Source organism: Tympanuchus pallidicinctus, unplaced genomic scaffold (genome assembly GCF_026119805.1).
Source record: "Tympanuchus pallidicinctus isolate F22 unplaced genomic scaffold, pur_lepc_1.0 scaffold40, whole genome shotgun sequence".
Taxonomy (NCBI): domain Eukaryota; kingdom Metazoa; phylum Chordata; class Aves; order Galliformes; family Phasianidae; genus Tympanuchus; species Tympanuchus pallidicinctus.
Window position 1 is genome coordinate 1296746 of NW_026294759.1, and position 25231 is coordinate 1321976.

Sequence of the window (25231 nt, forward strand, 5' to 3'; positions counted from 1 at the left end):
AGAGAGTAGCTAGTTAAAACTCTCCCTTCTGTTCCAGTTTCTTTCAAGGCTGGAGTTCATCAAGCTTACCAATTTGATGAAAAACAGCTTAGATATAAATAGTATTACATAATTGGTAGGATGTGTGAACGGTTTCAAGAACAAAAAATAAAAATAAAAATAAAAAAAAAAAAGATAAGGAAAGCAGGGGCAGAAAGAGCAGATACAATCCTGCTGTGGTTTAACCCAACCCCAGTTTAGCACCACATGCTCACTCCTCCCCATCTGTGAGTGAGGGAAAAAACTAGAAACAAAACAGAACTCATGAGCTGCAATAAAAACTATTTACTGAGACAGAAAATGAAAACAGAAAAGCAACACAGCAATAGATACAGCAGAAATGAAATTACTCACCACCTGCCAACTGACACAGAACTAAAATGCCAGATGCCAGCACAACATCTCAATCCCTACTGACTGTAGCCCCACAACCCCCAAGCAGCAGTTGCCCATGGCTAACAGCTCACAGCGCGATAGCCTTCCACATGGTGCCACATGGTATGGGATGTCCCCTGGCCTAAATCAGGCCCCTATCCTGGCACCACCCCCTGCCCCACATCAGCACTGCAACAGGCTGCCCAGGGGGGTTGTGGAGTCTCCTTCTCTGGAGATATTCAAGTCTTGACTGGACGCCTACCTGTGCGACCTGGTTTGGCAGGGGAGTTGGACTCGATGATCTCTGGAGGTCCCTTCCAGCCCCTACAATTCTGTGATCATCTTGGCAGCACCTCTTCCCCAACTGAGAGGCCCAGCCAAGCCCTGGGCACACACTCATTACTCAGCAACAGCCAAACATCACTGTGTGATCAGCACCATCTAGGCTAAATCCAGCGCAAACACTTTTAAAACTAGTTACTTAACTCTGCTCAGAATTAGTTTATTTTTCCCCCTAAGGATGAAAACAAAACGCTAACAAAATATCAGTATAAGCCAAAATAATTTATTTTAGGTTCTGCCACTAAACACAGAAAACCTGATACTTACACAATCCTCATCTGTATATCTATAGTCTTCAAACAACAAATTCATGTACTAAAGCAGGATAACTAAAATAAATACCCACTGCAATGAGAGCCAACCTCACACAATGTCATTAGCCTATTACATTATTGAAAAACCAATAAAAGCCTTGATTTCAAGTAAATAAATAGCATACTTAAAGTATACACAGTACAACCACGTTCACTCTGGACATAAAATGTAGTTATTACAAGTTTCTATCTTTCTTGGATACCACAGAAGAGATGAACATAGTATCAACCCCAGAAGAAAATTAAAAACAAAAACAAAGATTGCATGCATTTCAAATCACAGAATGGCTTAGGTTAGAAGGAATCTTAAAGTCCACCCAGTTCTCTCTGCTGTGGAGAAGGATTACAACTGGATCGATCTATTTCCTCATCTGAAGATCAGTAAAATCCTTGCTATTTTACTATAACAACTTACCTATTCTGTCTTAACATTAAAAAACAAAAGTAGCACTGCTGCAGATCACTGAGATTTTAAGGAAGAAAAGCCCATCTAGTTATAAGTCTGATCACACATGCAACACAGGCTATTCAATTTTTTTTTTTATCTTTACCTTCCATATATTTTATACTATTTAAAATACCATTTGTAATACTTATATCCACACTTCATCACTCAAATAATCTCAGTTCATCCCTTGAATTTCCTCATCATCTAGCTCCACACTTCTCTATTTTCCAACTTTGCCTTCTTTTGTTCAATCCACATACTCAGAATCCAAAAGTCAGACATCAAGTAACCAAGTCCTCATCTTCTCGAGTTTTTTTCTCTTTTGAAAGCTACTTAAAAATTCATCATGTGGCAAGCAGCTTTTCAGCATGATGAATGCATACTATTTTGAATCCTCTACAAAAAAATCAAATACGAAAATTTAAGCAAGAAGAGGTGAGGGCTTTGTTTGTTTGTATGTTTTAAGGCAAATTTATATCAACTGCATCCCCAAATATCACGACCATGCTACCTGCTGGCTGTATATATATATATACATACAGAAAAATTAACAGCACACAGACACAACTTTGCTTTTGCAACAATACGAATAGGTTACTCCCAAATAGCTAGTTTAATGAAGAGCCATTTAGCCACTGAACCACACTTCTGTGATCCACATTTCAAGATTTATATTAAAACAGAATGCTTGAATAGACATTCAAGGAGGACAGCATGGACCAAAAAAAAAAAAAAGAAAGGAAAAAAAAGAAAAGAAAATATAGCCTACCAAATATGTTGGTGGAATGTCCTTTCCTGGCAATTGGTTTGAGCTCATTATGTCCCCATCCATATTGCCTATAATTGTCCCAGGCATGCTTCATCATCTGAGAGAGGAAAAAAGCCAAGATTCAGTTATATTCTGAAACTACTTCATAAAATACAGTAATACAGTATTTTATTCTTTATTTGAGACTTCATCTTCCTTATTCATTAGAGCATACTGATAATTATTTTGCCATTATTTCTGCTTGCTAAAGAAATCAAACGCTATATTGCGAGCATTTTCTGAAAACAGAAGTCTATTTGACTTGAGTTACAGGATGCTCTGTATTAGTTCACTTCCATTTTCTTTGCCTTAAATACATACACAGACATTAAGGAATTAGTAAAAATACTGCCTAACTCCTAAGCTGCTATCCGAAAGAAAAAAATCTAATAATACCTGAAGCTCAAAAGGGATTTATTTGCTTAGTCATAGTCTGATGCAACAGCATAATCTTACAATGGTATCGTACTTCTTGTTTTCTTATTGGGAACACCCACTTGACAGAGATATACTGTGGAACAGACTCTACCATGACAAACAGCAAAAGCTTTGATCTTTAGGAAGCATAACGAATGATGCAGTAGATAATTTATTTACAGCTTACTGTTCCTGAAGTATCTGTTTCCATTAGATTTTCTTTTTAATAGAAGTTTCCATTACTAAAAAAAAACAATCACCAAAATCTTGTTGGTCCACAGTGCAATGGAAATTCTAAGTCACTGCCTGAAACAGTGATTGAGCACCTACTGGGAAGGCAGGGCCAACCCAGGAAAGTGGAGGTACAAGATGCACCTGAGTGACTGGAAGGGGTGGAGCCAGGATCCAGCCCCTCCCAGACCTCATTTAAGGGTTAGCAGTGGGGGTGAGAGCATCTCTTGCTGGAAATCCCTGCCTACCTGAGACTTTCCAAAGGTAAGTAGTTCTTTACCTCTGCAGCTGATGCGTTTCAGCTTGTTCTCATTTGCTGCCACCAAAGACTTTGCCACCCTGCTATTATTATCCCAATATACATTACACAAGGCTATTAGTTGCACATATCATCTGCTAAGCAATAATTTCTTTGTTTGCATACAGCTGAAATTCTGCAGCCACAAAACTGTAAAACTGAAAGTACAGAACTGCAGTATAATCATATTGCTTACCTAAATTATAGAATGGCTTGGGTTGGAATGGACCTCAAAGATCATCAAGCTTCAACACCCTGACACAGGCAAGGCTGCCAACCTACAGATCTAGTACTAGACCAGGCTGCTCAGGGCCCCATCCAACCCGGTTCTGAACACCTCCAGGGATGGAGCATCCACGACCTCTCCGGGCAGCCTGTTCCAGCACCTCATCGCTCTCTCTGTGAAGAACTTCCCCCGACATCCAATCTAAATCTTCCCTCCTTGAGCTTAAAACCATTTCTCCTCATCCTAACACTATCTACCCATATAAAAAGTTTATTCCTCTCCTGTTTATAATCTCCTTTTAAATACTGGAAGGCTCAATGAGGTCTCCTTGCAGCCTTCTCTTCTCCAGGCTGAACAAGCCCAGCTCCCTCAGCCTGTCTTCACACAGAGGTGCTTCAGTCCTCCGATTGTCTTCATGGCCCTCCTTTGAACCCTCTCCAATAGCTCCATAAGCAGATCAGAACAGATAACAGGAAAAAATCTGATTCTTTAAAAACACTTCCCCAGACAAAAGGAAGTTAGGAACAAACTTATTCTGAAGAAGACTCCTGAATTAACAGTCATGCAGTTGTATCCACAGTGCTGTACATATTTCATTTTTCTATTATGACTTTTAAAAGTGGTATTAAAATACTGTCAAATAAACAAAAACCTCCAGAAAATGCACAGAAATTAAATAATCATTTCCATAAAGTTTGACAAAAGCTCCCTGAAAGGAAAAAAAGAAAAACAGAACTACACTAATGCAACTTAAAGACCTTTGCTAACCCCTTAAGAAACTGATTATATTGTAGCAAGTAACTGCATGATTTACAAGAATGTAGCATTCTTATTTTAATCCATCACCATATCCAGAGAAAATCTTAAGCAACAAGCAGATGTTGGCTCATAAGCATTATCGAACATAAGGCATACAACAGCTCTTTTCTCTCACTAAGTCTAGGACTCACTGGAAGTCAACATCCAGTATACATAAGTCTTTCAAACTGCATCCATGCTGCTGAGAGATGCAAAGTACAAGTCACTGTCTCTCTACAACCATCATGAGAACCCTATCCAAACCACGCAGCCATAATTTGTCTGAACATCGACTGAGACAGGAGAAGAGCTTGGAGGGAGTCAACTTATGCCTGGGTGATAACCTGGAACTTAACAGAGATATACAAGCAGGGCACGAACTTGTAAGAAAAAGAGAACACTAAAAGAGGAGAAAAGAGCCATTTCATCAGCACTGACACATTCCTTAGTGTTTAACAAGCACATGTCTCTATAATTAACAGCTACTCAAACAAAGATGGCTCAGTCAAAGAGAACCTCTACTAGCATAAGAAAACTGCAGAATGACTAAATACAGTAAAAAAGCCGATCACGGATAGCACAGCTCTGAGAGTTCCTACCAATATTATCCAGAAACAAACAATTCTTTTTCTTTTTATTAACTTATGGTGATAGAATCAAGAATCACAGCTTCCCTCGGACTGGAAGGGACCTCAGAATGTCTTTATTCCAACCTCTAGACTAAAGCAAGGTCACTGACGAGATCAGACGGGGCTACTTAAGGATGGGACAGGACAGTCAAGGTCTTCCTGAATTATTGTGCATAAAATCACACACAGAACATAAAGTCCTGAAAACACTACTTTGAAGAAAAACAGGCTTGTATTTTTAGAAAGCACTAGAGTGTAGAGCTAAAAGTTACCACTGAGCTCTGTATCTAAGTTTGATAACGGATGTCTAAACAACAGGAGCTTTAGCCAATCTTCTTCCACAAAAGGGGGAATGAGCTTCTAAGACCTTAAAATGCATCAACGACATTTTTCACAACTGAGAATCAAGTCATTACTGATATTTTAGCTCTGGAAAAGTCTCAGACAAATTGTAGACAAATATCAGCATAGATAACAAATTGGCTAAGACCAAAAGAAAGAGCAATACGTTGTTTACTCATGGCAGAATATTAATCAGGGAATATTTCACTGTTCCAATTTGTTACGCCTACTGGGAAACTGAGGAGAAGGTATAATTTTGTTTTAAAAAAAAAGTTTGTAAGCAGATCGCTTAGTTCTGAGGAAACAACAACACACATTGCATAAAGTATACACCACTGCAAGTTTCAAAAATCTTTAAGTTTCTAAGATACCTGAATGTCATCTTAAGAGAAATTGTAAGATAGACATCTTAAAGGAACTAATTTCACCAGATTAATCAATCGATGAAAAAGCAACCTAAGAAGATACAGAAGCACTGTCAAACATGAGAGACTAAGATATAGTTGACTGTACTGACTAACATTCTGAGAAAGGAAATTATATTTTGAAGAGTATAGGCTACTTGCACAAACATGAGCAGGTGTTTGCCATATCTCCTCTGCCTCTCCCAAACAGGAAACAAAGGAACTGAAATTGTAATTCTCCAAGGATCTTTTTATTATTTTCACATTAGCAAATCAACCAATTTGTTCCAGACAAACACTGCAAAGTATTCTGGTAAAGAAGGTGATATCCTTGTCTACCACTGAGCCAAGACTTCAGCGTATCAGCTGAGCAGACAACTGCATACATGAGAAATCCCGCAGCTCTTGTACAGAATATTGAGATCTGTAAGCATTATATACCAAGAGATCTGGTAACAACGTAAGATTTGTGTTTCTGCCGGATGTAGTAACAGGATACACACCTATATTAACTGGGAACAGAAGTGTGGGAGATGGCAGAAGACACGCCTCTGACTGCTAGAACTCTAGCAGAGGATATTACTTTGGCTCAGGAACTATAAGTAACATGCTTATAGTAAGCCCTTGGCATTTGATGGCATATAATACAAAGATCTTATCATATGGCCACCAGAGAATGAACATATTACTGATGGAATCTCACTGGTTCTATTAATTCCAGACGACCGATTCTTCTTTTGACAGAAAACAAATCCTATTAGAATAGGTTCATTACATACCAGTCTCAAAAATATTTATCACAGGATGCATCCAAAGTCAGCAAGGCAATAGAGCGTGTACAGCATGACAGTTCTACAAAAAGATTAATTTGGACTCTGCTGCCAGAACAGCAAAAAGCAGGATGTGTCTCAAATGAAACTGCTTTTGTACATACAAAATACTTAGATCCTTTTACTTTAGAGCACATGCACCTGGTTCATCGGATCTTATCCATTGTGCTTGCTAAGAAATTGGTATTTCATAAAGGCAGAATTGTAATGATGTCTTTTAACAAAATCATATTTTCAACAACAAAGGGAGATTACAGTAACGGAAATGACTCTTGTTGGATAGTCTCATCACTACTGCAGTACACTGAAGCAGTCTGGCTTGAACTATTATTCCTTAAGGCCTCTTTTCAGTTCCTCAAACAGGGTAGAGATTTAACTTAAAAGACTAAATCCTAGTCCTACGAAATAAGCAAATAAAACAATTTGTTGAGAATTGCTGTGACTAGAAAGGAATGATCTTTTCAATGTACTGATACTCAGATGCTTGAAGATAATTAGAAAAATAATTATTTCATTCTTCCAAAAACTACAAATTTCTACCTAAACAGAAACTAAAGTATCCATTTAAACCTCTGCCATGCAAAAAAATCTGCTTGGAACACGCTTTAAGACACAGAAAACTGTCTTCATTTTCTGATATAACTAGCAACAGATCCATTATTATATCAAAACAAAAACGTCGATCACATTAATGCAAAATGGAGAACTTAACTGTATGCATAAAAGACCCAAAGCCCAAGATATCTGATGGAACCAAGGGCACAATACTGCAGTTTGGTAAGAACTGAAACAGTAGACGTCAATGGCACAAATGTGGAAAGTTTACAGCAGTGAACTGACTGCTCAAATTTCTGTAAGAAAGCCAAAAGTGTTTTGATTTTTTTTTTTAACCTAGTGAATCTGTTTTTTTGATATCTGTTCTATGTTTTTATTAACACAGAACAAGTGAACCTGGTAGAGGTACGGGTTTAACTAATCCTGTGTTCAGAAATCTCACAGATTATCTTTGTAACAGAACTGCACACCAGCCACTAGAAAGCAGTGCTTCCACTCTTGCTTTTTCAGACAATTTAACCAATCTTCATCAGCTTATTCTTGTACTTTCAGCAGTTTTACCACACTTTTTTGAAACTGAGAGACTAGAACTACACAAAGAACACAAGATGCTATGTCCAAACACTAGCAAATGAACTTTGTCTATTTCATCTTCCCTTCCTGAAACACTTTTTTTTTTTTTTTTTGGTCTGGTATTAAGCGCTGTGAGTGACCTTCCCAAAGAATAAGCTCTCAATTCTCAAGTGGGAAACAAATCACCTCATACCTTATCATAGTAAGTGTCAAGTTCTAATTTCATCCTCTCCCAGTCCCAGTGGGGATCATTTTATCTTTACATGATTAATCATTCAATCCCACTAGATTTTTCTGCAATTCTTCTGTCAGGCTCCAGTTTTCTACTTTGAATTTCTGTGTTGACAAAGCTGCTTCCTGCAGTCAACCAGTTTCTCCAGGACAAAAGAGAGACATCATCCTCAAACCCAAGACTACCTAATTCAGTTCGACAGCTGAACCTTGCCAAATGTTTTTATCATGTATATGGCCATAAGGTCTCCTTCTTTCATTACCATGATCATCATTAAAAAAAAAAAAAAAAAAAAAAAAAAAAAACTGAAAATCTTTGGTGTGTGCTCAACTACTTTATTCCCTCTTTTGGTTTCTGTTGATCTGTTAGTTAATTCATCAAACATAGGAGACTGTAGTTCTTTGATCCTGTTTTGAATCCTTTAAGAAAAAAAAAAAAAAAAACTTTCTTAATCACCTTCTAGTCCACTGATAAGCAGAAAAAAAGAACAGATGCCAGCAATGCAGACCAAGAATCCAAGTCCCAGAACACACTAATTGTTGAAAGTGTCAGGTAATGAAGAAGCATACATACATAGTCAGTGTGTTAGCTGAACACACCACAAAAGAGTTGGCTGATCAACTACTAATAGTTCACACAATGATATTTTATGAAGTTACTGATATACAGTAATTCAGAAACATAGCCTCAAAGTATTTATATCAAACAATTTTTTAATGTTCTTATATTTTATGTTGCTCTGGGAAATAGACAAAGGGCTACAAAAGAAATCCTGCAAAAATGACCAGCAGATAGTACAATTTTTACCATGTTTAAGAGGATACTGTTGCTTTCCAATCGGAGTTTCCTACCTGCAAAACACTTTGTACTCTACGTCTTCTGAAATCTAACATACTGTACTTTCCATCCAACCAGAACTCACAATTTTTGCTAGGAAAATCTCCATAGTACAGGAAAAAAAAGGAAGTACAAAATTCAAAATGTAAAAGACAGCAAGAAGTTCCATTAGATTTCAGAGAAACCTAACAGTTCTTGTAACAAGTAGCTTTCCTGGGGTTTTGCTTATTTTCATTTGGCTGACTGTATCAGAGAAATACAGTATTTGTTTCCTTGATTTTTACTTCTCATTTAAAAATTTTAAATACTGTGGATGTGTTCATTGTTGAAAAGCATTTTTTGTCACAATGGCCTGAAAGAAGATAACTTTGTTTTTAGATATCTTGAATTTTTAACATTCTTCTACCAGTACAATTGGCAAGATAATTCTGCAATTGCTAGAAATTGAAGGAACTGATTTGTTTTTTAAATGTCCTCAAACACACATGCATTCTTCAAGTAGTGGACGCTTTAAGTTACCAACCAAAGCAAGCTATCTAGGCCACGCTGCTGTAATACTGCACCAGCCACACAGATAAGAAGTTTTATTTTCCTTCTCCTGCCTGAGCAGATTAAGTACAACAAATTGCAAGACTTCTCATAAGCATAATTTTAAACAAACGACTTTAAAATAGTTTTCTTATACCATACAATCACCCAGCATGCACAGACACAAATCTGCGACAGGGACATTCCAAACTTACCTATACTGGCCAAAGAACTGATCAAACAACTTTCAATCTGATATAGTCATTGAAAATTAGTTTGCCAAAAGGCTATACTATGTCATGATGAAAATGAGTCCACCTTGACTTTATGTAGATGTCGTTCAGCAAAAATGAGATGGCAATCATCAAAAAGTACAGCAAAGCTAGCTTAAAGCCAACATAGCTGCTTTCAATAGGTTGAATTACACTTGAGAATCCAGAGCACTTCAGGAGTGTTGAAACAGAGCCACTTACTAAAACATACACACAGATATGCACTCACACACACAGAGGGAATGTTATCTTAAATACTGAAAAAGGTAGGTAGTAGTATTTGTAGTAGTTCATTTTTATTGTGATCAAAGGCAGATGTAGCAAGCTATAAAATACAACGCAAAAATCTTAACAAAATACTGAAACATTGCTAAAAACAGATGCCAAGTGACTGTGAAAATGAAAATAATATATTGAAAGCAATTTCATTCAATTTGTTTTTAATTGCTGAAAGAAATTCCACAGAAAACAGGCAATTTAGCTAGAACAGAAATAGCGCAGTTACAAAAATAAATGGGATTAGCATGGAAACCATGAATGTTTAACTATGAAAAGAAGAGTTATGCAGTATAAAAAGACCTCCACATGATTAAGCACTTTTTCTTCATAGCTCTTCTCTCAATAAGTGCACAAAACAGAATTCAGATACAGGACTGCCACTTTTCTAAATTTGATTTCTTAAGAGAATAAGACTTAGGCAATCTCGCTGTCTATATTTCTGCCACTTGCCACATGTGAACTACTCTTCAAATCCATTGTCTAACCTCAAACTTGATTTCACAGAGTTGGAGGAATCTGCTATTTCAGACCTCTAATTTTTCTGAGAAACAAAAGGAAATCAATGTCTCTGTAAGGAAGATAGACACAAATTACAACTCCAACTGAGAGAAAGGTAGTTTAATCCACTCCCTTATTTCTTCAGTGTGGCAGCATTTAGCACACAGGTGGCTCCAAACCAAACACAAAATACATTGCAATTCATACAGTCAAATTAGAAGACAAGAGGAAGTTCACAGCAATGTACGTGTGAGAGAGGAACAGTGAGTGGCATAAGGCTACGGCAGTCAGAAAGCCATAGGAATCCATTTGTTCTGCTACTTTTAAAGCTGTTACTTCTCAACATTGTTAGGAGTTTCTTGAGCAACAAAGACCATGATGAAAGCACATTTTAATCACTTATCTTCTCAGTACAATTATAAAAATATTTCCAAAATTTCCTCCACTAATATTAAATTCTCCTCTCTTAAGTAAAAACCTGTCCTCTATAAGGTACCATATTAGAATTCACATTTTAAAATAAGATGCACTCAAAGATTTGAATGGATTTATGGAAGTCTAGATTAAGTTCACTTTCACTGGCAGACATTCGGTTTCCCAACCAAAGTGTTGTTTCTGACCCATTTGATGCATCCAAACTGAACAGTGATTTCTTCTGCAGGTGTCATGTTTTAAAAAGGACATGCAGAGATCAGAGGTGACACACTTTGACGATGGCTTGCAACAACTTTTGCTTAAATGTCTTGCTCATCTTTTTGGAACAGAATCAAAATCTTGCTGCATTAAAAACAACTTTTCAAATATCAATTAAAAAAATCTCCTTTCAAGCCTGTGTCATGAAGCTTAGAAAGTTTTTAAAATGCTCAAGAAGCAAGCGTAGGCAAAATCAGCATCTCCTTCACTTCACAACTTTGAACAATACTCAACCTTTTAATGAATAAAGGGTACAATTAGGACTGCCTTCTTGCATGATTGTGTATCACAATGAATACAGGACAAGTAGAACAAAAGCTCCAGAGGACTCTTAGACTTTGCCAATATATCTTTGAAGCCTACAACACAAGAACTATTTCACTCCATTCACTTAACTGCACATTTGTTACATTCTGGTAAAGCTTCCTTTCAGCTGGCAGGCTTAGACAACAGACTTCACAGAACAGCTGAGGTTGACAGGGACCTCCAAAGGTCACCTAGTCCTGCTCACGCAGGCTTACTGAGAGCAAACAGACCAGGCCCATGTCTAGACTGCTCCTGAAGATCCCTAAGGAGGAGAGTCCAAAACTTCTGAACAACCTTTGCAGGTGCTTCCCCAGTACAGAATTGCTTCCTGATGTTCAGAGGCAAGGTTCAGTGTGTTTTAGTTTATGCTCACTGTCTTTTTTCTGTGGTGGCACAGGGCATCACGGAAAAGAAGTTTGGCTCTGTGCCTCCCTTCAAGTATTTATAAACATTAATTCAATACTCCCATTCCACCCCTTCAGCCTTCTCTAGGTTTAGATGACCCAGCTGTCTCAGCATTCCCTCTTGTGAGAGGTCCAGTCTGATAATCATCTTCATGGCCCACCAGTGAATGGGTTCTCTCCAGCGTAAGACTGTTCCCCATCAACACAGGGCTTTGCACTTTCTTCTGAACTTCAAAAAGGTTCTTATCAGCCAATTTCTCCAGCCTCCGGATGGAGCACAAGTCCAGGTCCCTCATAATGGCAGCACAGCCAACCCCCTGTTGTTCCAGTCGCTCCTTCCAGTTGTGACAGCAGCAGACGTGCCCTATCAACCTAATCATTAATTAAGATCTCCAACAGACTGGGCCCAGCCAACTCCCTCCTCACTCATGAGCCCATGTGATGATATTTGGGCTTACAGACTTATGTATGTCCAGACTCTAAGTATTCCCTGGCCTGACCCTGTTCCAGTGAGGAAGTGTCTTCCTTGCTCCAGTCTTTCTCTGTGACGTTTTGAGCCTAGGATTCATGATGACCAGCCTTACTAGTAAAGAAAGACAAAGAAGACTCAGTTCCTCAGTCCTTTCCATCTCTTATATAATCCGGCTTCCCATCTCATTTAGCCCTTCTAGTCATCTTTGACATCTCTTGCTCAATTTCATTTGGGCTTTCACTTCCCTAATTTCACCTTTACATCTTCAGACAGTGTCACTGCATTAATTCCAAGTTACTTGCTTTTGCTTCCACCTTCTGTATGCCTTCTTCTTGTGATCAAGTTTGGCCAGGTCCATCTTGTGCATCCAAGCAAGTTTCCTGACATTTTCACTGGACTTCCTATTTGTTAGGATGGATCCATCTTCAGTTTGGAGGAGATGATCCTTGAATACTAACCAGCTTTCTTGGGCTTCTCTCTCTAGGGCTATACGCCATGGGATTCCAGTAATTACATCCTTGAAGAGGCCATAGCCTGCTCTCCTGAAGTCCATCACTGTGCTTTTTGCTTCTCACCTGCTCTCTCCCTTCAAGATCCTCAACTCCACTATCTCACAGTCATTGAAGTCAACTGCCATTGATCTGCATATCCCTAACAGGCCCCTCTTTGTCGGTACAAGATCTAGCAGAACATCTCTCCTACCGGCTTCTCTATCACTTGGATGATATCGTAGAATCAGAGAATGGCCTAGGTTGAAAAGAACCATAATGATTATCTAATTTCAACCAGGCTGCCACAGGCAGGGTCACCAACCACTAGACCAGGCTGCTCAGAGCCACATCCGAATGCATCCAGGGATGGGGCATCCACAACCTCCTTGGGCAACCTGTTCCAGTGCTCCACCACCCTCTGTGAAACACTGGAACCCTCACCCTCTTCATGTCTGAAGAGGCCAGCTCTCCTTTTTAATTTATTAGGGGTACACTCTCTTTTGCCCAATGTATTTAAAGAATCTCTTCTTGTAGTTTTTCACATCCCTTGTCAAGTTCAATTCTACCTGTGATTTGGCTTTCTTGACTCTGTCAAAACACATCCCAATAGCATCCCATTATTCTTTCCAGGGCACCCATCCCCACTCCCTCTGCTTCTGCATCTATTTTTCACTCAGTCATCTGGGAACTCTCTGTTTGACCAGATCCACCGACAGATAGGATACAGCTTAGCAGTCATGTTTACCAGCTCCTTCAGCACTCTCAGGTGGATCCCATCTGGACCCACAGATTTGTGACACCCAAAGATGATGAAGTAGTAGGCAAAATATTCTAAAAGCAGCTAGAAATGTCATGATTGCTAGCACTCATTCTCAAGGGAGACTCCAACTTTCCAAATGCAATACAGCTGAGAAGGGAACTAGGAGATTCTCAGAATGTATGGAGTACAAATTTCTGACAAGTAGTGAGGGAACTGACAGGAAAGATGCCCCACTTGAGCAGAGAAGACAACAGACCTGGATGAAGAGAGTTTCTTCTGGAATATAGGAAGAAAAAGAGTTCATGACCTTTGAAATAGGCATTTCAGAACTACAATTACGCCATGAGGCTATGAAAGGGTAAAAAGGCTTTTCAGAGGAATATTGGTAGGCTAGATCAATGGACCACATCCAACTGAATAGCATTCAATAAGGGTATGTGTCAGAGGGTACATTTGGATCACAACCACCCCAGGCAGTACTGTAGGCTTGGAGAAGAGTGGCTGAAAAGTTTCCCAGCAGAAAAGGACCTGGGGCTGCTGGTCAGCAGCCAGCTGAACACGACCCAGAAGTGTGTCAAGGTGGCCAAGAAGATCAGTGGTATCCTGAAACTTGGAAGAGATTGTTTTCCTCTACTATGCACTGGTGAGATCACACCTTAAGTACTATGCTCTGTTTTGGGTCCCTCACTACAAGAAGGACTGAGTTGCTGTGGAATGCATTCAGAGAAAAAGTAACAAAGCCAGTGAAGGGTTTTAGAAAACAAGATGTCACAGGAGTTAAGTTAGTGGGTTAGCATGAAGAAGAGGCTGACTGGAGATCTTGCCCTCTACAATTACCTGAAAGGAAGCTGCAGTGCAGTGTCAGTCTCTTTTGTCAGATGACAACAGCACAGAATGCCTCAAGTTGTGCATGGAGAGGTTTAGGTTAGATGTCAGTTTCTTCATGGAAAGACTGGTTAGGCATTAGAACAGGCCAGGGAAGTGGGTGGTCCCTATCTATGGGAGTATTTAACAAACATGTGGATGTCATGCTTGGGAACATGATTTAGTAGTGGAGTTGGTAGTGTTGTTATAATTGGACTTGACGATCTTGATGGGTCTTTTCCAACCTAAATTATTCTATATCAGGCTGACTAACATCCCCCCCCGAGGGTCTGCAAATAAGTTTACAGTGGTCTCATCTGCCTGTTCCTCCCAGTCAGGTGGCCTGTAATACCCACTACGCATCACCCTCATCTCCTCTTTACTCCTTACCAAAAATGTCTCAGCTTATTATCCATCCCCAGGCAAAGCTCCATGTATTTAAATTGCTGTGTCACAAAGGGAAACTACACCTCTTCATCTTCCCAGTCAGCCTTTTCTAAAGAGCATTTAATTCTGTCAGAACACTCCACTCATGGTGCCATCCAACCACGTCTCCCTGATTCTGAGGAGACTACAGCCTTGCTGCTGTACCTAAGTCACTGTTTCATTATGTTTGTTCACTGCACTGCGTACATTCCAGTACATGGACCCCAAAGATACACTTCAGCATGCTAATTTCCCAGTAGAGGCTTTTTAGATTTCTCCTGACTGTCTTGTATAAACTTCCTTGCTTACATCCCTGCTAGAGATCCCTGTTTCATCACTTCTGTGATCTCTTTGTGATACTGCCCCAGGTCTTTCATTTATCAACCCTGTCCATCACACCCTCAGTGAGCTGCTGGTAGCTTTCTCTCTACCTCCTCCTCCTTCTGAGGTCACCCATTCTGCTGACAAAGAGACCCTCACCTCACATAGTAAAATGGAGCCTCTCTCCCTTGCTCATCTGCAAATGGGGATCCCTGGTCATAGAATCCATAACGGTGTTTACAGCCAATTATTGACCTTCCTATGAGCGTTCCTCAACTCTTTACATCCTTGTAAAATTAACTGTATGTAATATAAACATATAGGTTTGTATGTAGAATTAATATGGTCATAATTTCAACAGTTCACAACTGCCATTTATGGACTTGATTAAAATAAGCACTTCACTGTTTAGAATAAAGTATATACAGAATAATCTGAATGGGTTATTGGATTAAATACTCTATTTTAACAAGTGTATTAATTGAAGGCTGGCAGCAAGGCAATACTGTGAAATTAGCCTTAGTCTGAAATGAAAGAAACCTGAATTCTGAATAGAGTTTTCAACTGTTAAAAAAAGAATTTACTCAGACAAAGGAAAAACTTAACTCTTTAAAGAACCAAAACACATTGAAAACCAGAATAACATCCATAATGATTACATTTAAGTGAAGCAAAAATACTCTGAACGCTATCCAAAGGACATAATGGAAATTAAGTACCCCAAACTCCTAGTGCTCACGATGCAATTTATGTCTAATTTAACTGTGAAAGGTAGCCAACGACTTTCAGTAACAGTTATATTCCTAATTTCTCTGCATTAGCCTCGAAAAGATATCTTAAAATCTTCTGAAAGATGAGACAAATCTCGCTTGCCCCTTTACAAAACTATTTAACATTTACATTAGTATAAAAAAAATCACTGTAATACACAGCACAAAGTTAAAGAATACCAACAATAATCATTTTTAGATGTGTTTATCATTAAAATTGATTTAAATTGATTTCATTGATTTAAAAATACTAACTTTTTTAGAGTCAGAAGAGCAACCCACTTACTGGAAAAATACTACAAAGCTTTCATGGTAAGTAGTTGAGAAGAACTTGAATTCTCGAAATTGTTACTGCACAAGATGAGCCAGTGTACAAATTTATATAATTTTGTGAATTAGTTCCAACTGAGAAGAGTGACACACTAAATACAAATATCAAAACTGAACAAGAAAATTCAAAAGCAAGAGACGCAGAATCTGCTTCTAGATTATTCCACAATCTTAAGAAGCATCCCTCTCTGTGCTTAGCAAACATTCCTATTATTTAAAGCTTTCAAAATACTTAATGAAACTCTTAACAGCATTCCACAATCCTAATTCACACGTGCTTTTCTGAAAGAAAAAGTTTTAAAGTATTGAAGTATTGCCAAAACCAAACCTTTTTATACAGCAATATGTAAAAAAGACTTCACCAAAATGGTATTTCAAAAGAAAAAGCAATACATTTTTACATCTGTAAATGTGATAGAAACTAGTCTGCCTCCCGACTGCAAATACCCACATGCTTGTTACATCAGCTAGTTTATTCTACATTTTCACCACGTGGTACTAGGTGAAGTAGGTTGCATAAATTCATTCATTTTGTGAATTCAAGTAGCCTAAAGCTGTTTGAGGAATGCTGTGCTCACAAAACGTGCATCAGGACAATTCAAAATAAAGCAAGGCAAGAGCCAACTGCCTCCTGAGGAACACCTGGCATTTCAAAGCTTGACAGGCAGCCTCAGTAGCACAAGGCACTTCCCTGTGCAATTTTTTCATCTTAATCCAGGCAACTATGCTGTGTGTTAGAAGTGTTACATAGCTAGACGTCTACCTACGGTGGAGACATTGTCTCCTAGATTTTTTTTTGTTCTTATTTCTGCATCTCAACTACAAAAACCATTTATGTTACTCTAGAGTGGTTGTGGAAAAAAACCAAAAAAAAACAAAAAAAACAGTGAGACGAGCTGAGTAATGATGGTAACAAATTTCAGCATGTAGAACTGTATCTCTGGAATCACTGCAGCAACCACTTACGCACCTGATATATCAAAAACAGGTTTCAGGCAAAATAGTACTTTGCCAACGTTTTATCTCAGTCATATTATATGCACTGCACATAGATGTCAAAACCTTGAAGTATGTACAGAAGTCACCAAGCAAGTGAGTCTGCAACAACACTGGGTTCAGCAGCACTCATTGTTCCTTTCTGACTAATGGGCCTTCTATTTTTATATTCTACTGTCAGATGCATGAAGGATACCAACATCAGTATCAAGACAGACTCAGTGAAGGCAACTCACACAACAAAGAATCTTTGTCATGCTAGTACAATCCAGAATTATCAAGCACAACAGTCACACTGGTGAAGAACGCTCAGTAGAAAGGTATGATATCCTAACTGAAGTACTTACCTAATTAAAGCATAATTCCATGAAATCTTTGGTCTGGCTATAAAAGTTACACACTTCAGATGCCATAATAGCAGCCATAAACAACGCAGAAAAAACGTCTCATTTATGTTTTCCACACTTAGAACAAAAAGTAGAAAAACCCTTCTACAGCATGAGATACACGGCAAGAATCACAAGAGTTAAGCCATGTAGACAAATTGCTACATCTTCAGGTGTAGATCAGAAAAAACTGTCCAAAGTTCCCTTTTTTTTGTTATCAGCAAGAAAATCTGTTTTAACTTGAAGCAATTGTTTCCTCACAAAGTATACCTGCTGACAAAACTTCAGTAATACAGATTACTATTCTGATTTTCAGTTTTCCCTCTAGTCCTAGGTTTGATCTAACTGAACTTCAGGGTTTTCTTAGACCAGTTCATCATCTTTAGCTGTGTTCAGTGCTTGCTCAAATTATTTTTCTACCCATTAAACACATCAGTGACAAACTCAAGATGTATTTAACTACAGTAAATTCCAGTTAAAATTACAGAAAGGATTTGCTACCTGTAGGTTCAAATAATGAACCACTCCACAGACATAAAGAATTGCTTATTACTTGTTAAGAATGTATTTCATGTAGCCATCATTAATATCCACAGTAAAATTTGAACTTGGGTGACCTACCCACTGCATGTCACATACTCCAGCTTTGGTAATTCTCTATAACTAGGACAGCTCTATGACTGACATATTTATATGAGCTTACAAAACTCAGTGAAACTGAGCCCTGAGGTCCCAGATGTTCTTTACATACAGAGTTTGTGTCCCTCTACTTCTGGTCTGAACCATTTGTCTGTAAACCTGACCTGGGGGCATAAAACTAATAAGATCTGGGGTGGATGTGAAGAGGATAGAAAAAAGGGCCTATGATGTTTCTGTCAGACTAATTAAAAATACAGACTCAGAAAAATGCCTGATGTAAATAAGATACTGGCATTACCCAGGCAAAATACTGCAATGAATGTCACAAGTGAAAAGGACAAGATTAGAATCAGTATTCTGTGGTGTAGGCTGCCAGATAATCAAAAGCTTAAGCCAACATATTAGTTTGAATATTTTACAGGTAAATGAGACAACTTACTTAAACTCCTATCTTTAGGAGTGACTTAAAACTCAATTTGAAAAACAAATACTAACTTGGCAAATTTACAAATATTAGAAGTAGGTTATTTTTTCCCCATCTTCCCATCTACTTTAAATATTTATCTTGTGACACACTAAAAGACCATATGCTTTCAATGGAACCTGACAAAGTCAAATACACTGCCCCTGTTCCATTCGTTAATGATAAACTTTGACCCCCATACCTAATTCAAGAAATCCTTAACTTTTTTAAATTGTTATCCCAAGAAATACAAACACTAACAGCAGAAAAAAATGCAATAAAATGTCTTGATAAATGAAAAAATACTTGATTTATACTTCTGACTCACTGTTAATTAAGCAGATCTGTAGTCCTATTTTTCTTATATTGTTTCATGTAACAACAACTGAATACTGTATAAATAACTGTTACCAGACAAGTTGTATTTACCTCTTTGATTTTGTTCCTCTTCTCTCGAATATCTGGGTCTGCTGGTTCTCCACTGTTTATCCCTATAAGATTTGGTAAAGGAACAGGGGGCAGTGGCTTGCTGTCTTTCTTTCTCAGTTCTTGCACTACTTTGTTCTTCTCAGTCTGAATCTCAGCTTGAATCTCATCACGCGATTTCTTCAATTTCTCCTTTGCCTCTTCCAGGGCTTTTTCATGATCTGCTCGGATCTTATTTCTCAGACGCTCTTCTTCTTCTCTAGAGACACAAATGCTAGTCAGCAACTCTTTACTAAAAAATACATCGGTTATAAACAAATTGCAGCTTCAAAAGTGAAGCCATATTCCAAGTTGGTTTACTTGGAATAATTCTAGTGATTCTGACAAGTTTCTACACTATTTTTGCAATGAATCTCAGAAGATAAGTAGTACACATTATACAGCATTGTGAGAAAAGTTTTCTGAATTACACCTTTGCTCATCTACTCAAGAATTTAGAAAGTGAAAAGGCCTACATCCTGTACTTCAGTTACAGGATGTGTGCATAAGAGCATCTAACAACCAATTGGTATTAAAAATATAATAATATAATCAATATTCAATTAATCAATATATCAATAATCAAATATAATCAATGATATAATCAAAGGGGTTCTTCCTCGCCTTCTACACAAGTACATACGTAAAGATCTGAAGTAATGGCTACAGAAAACTGCACTACTCCCTTTACGAGCAATGAAGTCGCAGCATTAACTGCGATCCCAACACGTTATGTTCTGTCTTTTATTTGATGTTTTTCATTCCAAACAGTATGGTCTATAAACCTCACAAGTTAAAGGCAGAGAATTATAAAGCAATTTAAGAACATACAGGCTTCTAGTAAAGTATGACTTTGAAAATCACTGTTGCCGAAGCCAACAACAACTTGTTCAAACACATCTTCCATTGTGATCTTTAATGAACAACAGAAGTTGAGTTTCAGACAAAAAAATAAAGATTACTGTCTTAAAGTTGGTGTTGAGAGGTCATTCTAATGACAAATGAAAAAAGACCTAAAAATACATCAAGGCAAGGAAAAATATACATTAGACTCCCAATTTAACACAATCATTTTACACTTAAAAGGATACAGAGTTGTTCAATAACTATGTAAGACAAGACAGTTGAGGGGACTGAAACAATATACTCTTCCTTCTGACACTCGACAAAAATGCTTATTCGTCAAAAAAGATTAAGGAGGAAGATAGTGAATAACAGAAAGCAAAGATGGCACGCAGCATACCAAGTCAGAAATACCAAGTCAGATATACCAACCAGGGCCTAACAGCTTCTAGAAGTTGTCCTAAATCACATCTTCTTTCAACACACTGAAAAAGTATTGCCCCCAACAAAAGGGGGCAAACACCACTTCACAGAAGACAATCAAAAGCCAATCCAAAATTCAGAGAAAACAGAAACACTAGATCAACAATTGTCAATTATATACTTACAAAGAAAAGGCTTTTTTTCCTATAAAGCTCATTAAAAATATCTGGCATCTATTATAAACTAGTAACATCCCAGAGATTCAATCAAAGTATCAGATTGAGGTGCTGTGCTAGAATATTTATGTTGCAATATTTAGGGATATGGACAGACTTCACCAAGCTTTCAAAGCATAGCAAAACAGTTTTTATTAAGCTCATACATCAAGACCATGTCCTGTTGATTACAGAACACTGCTTCTTTACATCTTTACCAAAAAGAAGTCAAAGAATAAAGCCAATATGTTGTTTTATACAAGGGCTGCTATGAAAGTGATGTCTCCTATTTTATTATGTTTGCCCAAACATCAGAGGCAGATGGTGGTACAGTAGTAGAGCCTGAACCTTCCCATCAGTATTTCATTGCATTTTGTTGTCATGTAGCAGACAGTAGCAGAGGGGCAGTCTGACAAAATGCAATCTGACATGGAAGTGTCAAATGAAGCAAAGGTGTGGAACTGAACACCTCCACATGGAAAAATGACACTCAGTGACATCTACTGATGCTTACTAAATGTTTATGGAGACCAAATAGTCGATGTGAGCACAATGATGTAGTGGGTGGTGCATTTTAGCAGTGGGAACAACAATGTGAAAGACAAGTCATGTTCCAGTCATGTGCAGCTGTTATACCACAAAATGAAGAGTGCCTCAATCAGCTCATCTGTGCAAATTAGCAGATTATTACCAGGAAACTGCATTGAAGCCAACGTTCATGCATCAGAAACTATGGCGGCAATCTTGGAACACTACAAGGCTTGTGCCAGGTGGGTCCCACAAATGCTGACACAGAAACAGAAAGAACACCATATCCAAGTTTTTCAGGACCTACTGAACCAACACAAGGCTGAAGGTGACAGCTTTCTAGATCACATAATTGCTAGTGACAAGACATAACGCCACCACTATTAACCAGATTCAAAACAGCAGTCTGCAGAGTGATTATGTGAATTCCCCATCAAAGAAAACATTCAAGCAGCAGCCTTCAGTGAGTAAAGTGATATGCACTGTCTTTCAGAATAGGAAGAGAGTGAGCTTTCTAGATTCCCTGGAATCCATCAACTCTGACTGCAAAACCACACCACTGACTAAGCTGAAGGCACAAATTTCCAGAGTCAGGCCAGAGAAGACAACCTCTCTCTTACCAGACAATAACGCCTGGCCCCATACTAGTTTGACGACCATGGAGCATACTGCCAGTTTTGGCTGGACTGTCCTACCATACTAACAGTATAGTCCAAATTTGGCACCTCCTGACTTCCACCTGTTTGGGCCAATAAAAGATGGACTACATGGGCAACATTTTCCTAGCAGTAACATCCACACATCAGGTGTGAAAGTGAGGGGGAAGGGGAAAAAAAAAAATCATCTCTGCTGCTGCTTTCTTTTTTTAATGACTATGGCATGCAGGCTCCTAATCATTGCTTATGAAAATACATAGCTAGTGGTAGACTTTGTTTAGAAATAGAGTTCTGTAGCAGAGAACTGGTTCTACCAAACAGTATTATTGTTCTCTTTGTATATGTTGCAGTTGCTACTGATATAAACAAAAGGCATTACTTTTGGAGCAACCTACATGTTTTAGAAGAAAGTAATTCTGCTCTTTCTAAACTGACTAATGCATTTTTAATAATGACTACTGGGATGTTTCAAGTACCAATATAATGTGTGTCTTACAGGAAGGATTTAAAAAATTCAAGAAGCCATATCTCAAACCTGAGGAATCAAGGCACTTTATATTTAAAGATTTTGCCAGATAATTTACAGAACTGGAATGATTTGAACTGGGGCAGAAAAACAGCCCACAAATGAAAAATCAAAATATTTTAGCAACAATTAAGACTAGTCTAAGGATGTGCTTTTCCTGAGGTATACATAGCAACCTGTTAAATCAGTCTTGATTGACTGAAACTTGACCTGCTACCCTAAAATGATAAGGCTGAATGAAACAATCACATTTACTGGTTTAAAAGCTGGTCTGATCTAAACAGTACCCTCATTAATATGATCCGGCTACTGCACATCAATATTCAGATTTCCAAAAGAAAGTACAGCAGGTATCCTTCAGAACTACATACTAAGCATGCTTCTTAAGAAGGACACAGCAGATCACATAACAGTTTAAGAATGGAAATAAATCCAAAATGTTGGCTTTGACAAAATTTAAGTAGTACCAACATTTTCATCACTGTGAAGAAGAAAATGGCACTCAAGCAGACTAGAGCGGGAAGAAGCTCGTTACACTCCTGCTGTGGAACCTGCCAAACTGACCAGTTTAATTAGTGCAAAATAGATGAAGCCAAAGGAGAAGAACAAGAAGTCACCAACTTTTCCTGATGCTTCAAATGCATCATTTTGGAAACTGGAATCTTAAAGTATTAAAGCAACAATTACAGTCTACATTTTATAACAGAAAAGAGATGTAAAGTAAGGACCACTATGTTTTGAAATGCACTAGTTAATGCAAGCTTATGTTTAGAGGAACATTCGGGCCAAAGTATCACTCCACGTAGATGATACAAAGCATGCTGAAATACTTCAATGAAATGTTAATGTATTAACTTGCATTTTCTGATTTTTAAACAATTTACAGTTTTTGTTAAAAGCTACTTTCAAAAGTCAACTTAAGCTAAAGATACCTAGAAGATTTAGAGATTCCACTTCATAAAGCAATTACACAATATTAGCAACACACATTATTTAACAGTCCGTAAGGATACTAGTTGTCAAATTCAGATAAATATTTGTATCATTTAGTTTAATACTATCATACCAATTCCTGGGGACTGTTCCATTTTGAGGAAAGTGTATGACTATTAGCAGCTATCTCCCTAAGGATTCTCTACATCAAAGTGTAGTAAATCCAACTTTCAGTTCCAGAAATTAACAGTTCAAACTCCGAGTGTACTAGTCTGGACTGTTATCACTAAATATCCAGTCTATTTTTTAAGTTAGAATTTATACATCCCTTGGCTCCAGTCTTCAGTTCACAAAAGCTCAAGGTCTTTTTTTAAACGCACATTTAATTCTCAATTTAATGAAATCTGACATCACTTGATAATGTGAATGTTCTCAGCAAAATGTTTTGTTACACCAACTGCCATATTAGCACTTAGTTTTTTCTTCTTTTTTCTGATTAGGCTTGCATTAAAAAAAGAAAAATAGTAGCATTATTGCCTTCTTATATTTCAGAATGATAAATGATGCAATGTTTTAACGAATGCATTCACTGAAAGGCTTTCAAACTGAAGTTCTTGAGCCTTTTTTATCAGTATCATCCATAGCACATTCACATTTCACTTAAACAATGTAAAATGACTCAGCTTCTTTTTATATCAAATTCAATCTCATTAATACTGCTGAACAGTTAACAGTTCTTCATTCCTTCAAATGTAGTACAAAGAAACAACTTTCAGAGTTGCTAAACATTATCATAAAAAGAGAAAAAGACTTTTACATTATCCATGATCCGCTTGTGGAAGACAGTAACTGTCTCGCAATTATATAAAAACTGCTCATACTCTAATGTGGCAGCAATGCTCTTGTTTCAGTAATGGATGAAGCTGAAAATGTGTATCAGTTTTTAAATCTGAAACCAGAATCTGTAGTCCTGAAAGCTTTTCCAAAGTGTTTTGATTCTTAAATGTTCAGTGAGCAGTTCATGTATTTGGTAAGTATGTTTCTCCTATTCAAAACGCAGCTTCTGCAGACCAGCAATAGCCTATCTTCTGTCAAGAACTACTAATAGTTTTGCTAACACATTTAAATTCTTTTTCCAAAGAATCAGCCTCACTGAAAAACGTGAATTTTTATAAGAAAATGATAACTGTGTGTCTTTCGGGACTTAATAAAAAGAACGTCCATTATAAATCCACATTAACCCAGTTTGCAGAAGATGCTTTAAAATAAGCGTACTTTTCTCACTGATAAAAGACCTTTTGGTAAAGCCTGGGGTTAACATGCATGTGCGTAGAAGATTAACTATGTCTGAGTATTTACAGTGAATCTAACTCAGGGAAACATGTCACTGTGGTGATGCGCTTTGTACAAGATCACAAGTCTGCATTACCAAGACCAAGCACCATGAAGATTCTGTCTTTATCCTTCCCTGTAATTTTCAGTCCCAGGACAAGTAATTGGTGTTGAATCCAACAGTAATAATATAGAGCTCCATCACTCTGGCATCCTCACCTACTTCCAGATTCAAGCTGCATGAAACAGCTATAATTCAGAAAACAAGAACTCACATCTGTTACCACTTTTATCACTAAGTAAACGTACAGAATCTGCGATTCCTACAGCACTGTAATTCAATTAGATTCATTAAATAAGTTGGAATTACAGCACTCTTTCCTTCATTCATTCAGCAGAATACTTAAGTGCTTAACGAAAACATGCAGAGACTCAATAGAAACGAAAAATTCTAGCACTAACTGTGCGATCAGCCCAAAGTCTTCCAGAAAGTGACATTTTGAGACAAAGATATGAAAACAGTAAGATGAAGGAGAAAGTCAACAGGTATTTGAGGGAATTTACAAAGGATGGAAAAAAAAGCTTCTTATGCATACAGATATTCACTATGCAATTACCAATGATGGACAGCTTGAGCTGCTAGAAATGTCACTGCATGTTCCAGCTGAAGATATATTTTACCAAATATATTGAAGTATAAGACCTTATTGGAAG

The 25231-nt window shown here is 37.7% G+C and overlaps 1 protein-coding gene across 1 annotated transcript in view; it reads right to left on the reverse strand.

Annotated features, from left to right (window-relative positions):
* Positions 1-25231, reverse strand: part of MAN1A2 (mannosidase alpha class 1A member 2) — a 136853-nt gene that overhangs the window by 81617 nt on the left and 30005 nt on the right. The window contains exons 2-3 of the mRNA XM_052701638.1: positions 19026-19281; positions 2288-2384 (exon numbers count right to left, since the gene is read on the reverse strand). Of these exons, the coding sequence (XP_052557598.1) occupies positions 2288-2384; positions 19026-19281 (353 nt within the window). The remainder of the gene's footprint in view (positions 1-2287; positions 2385-19025; positions 19282-25231) is intronic.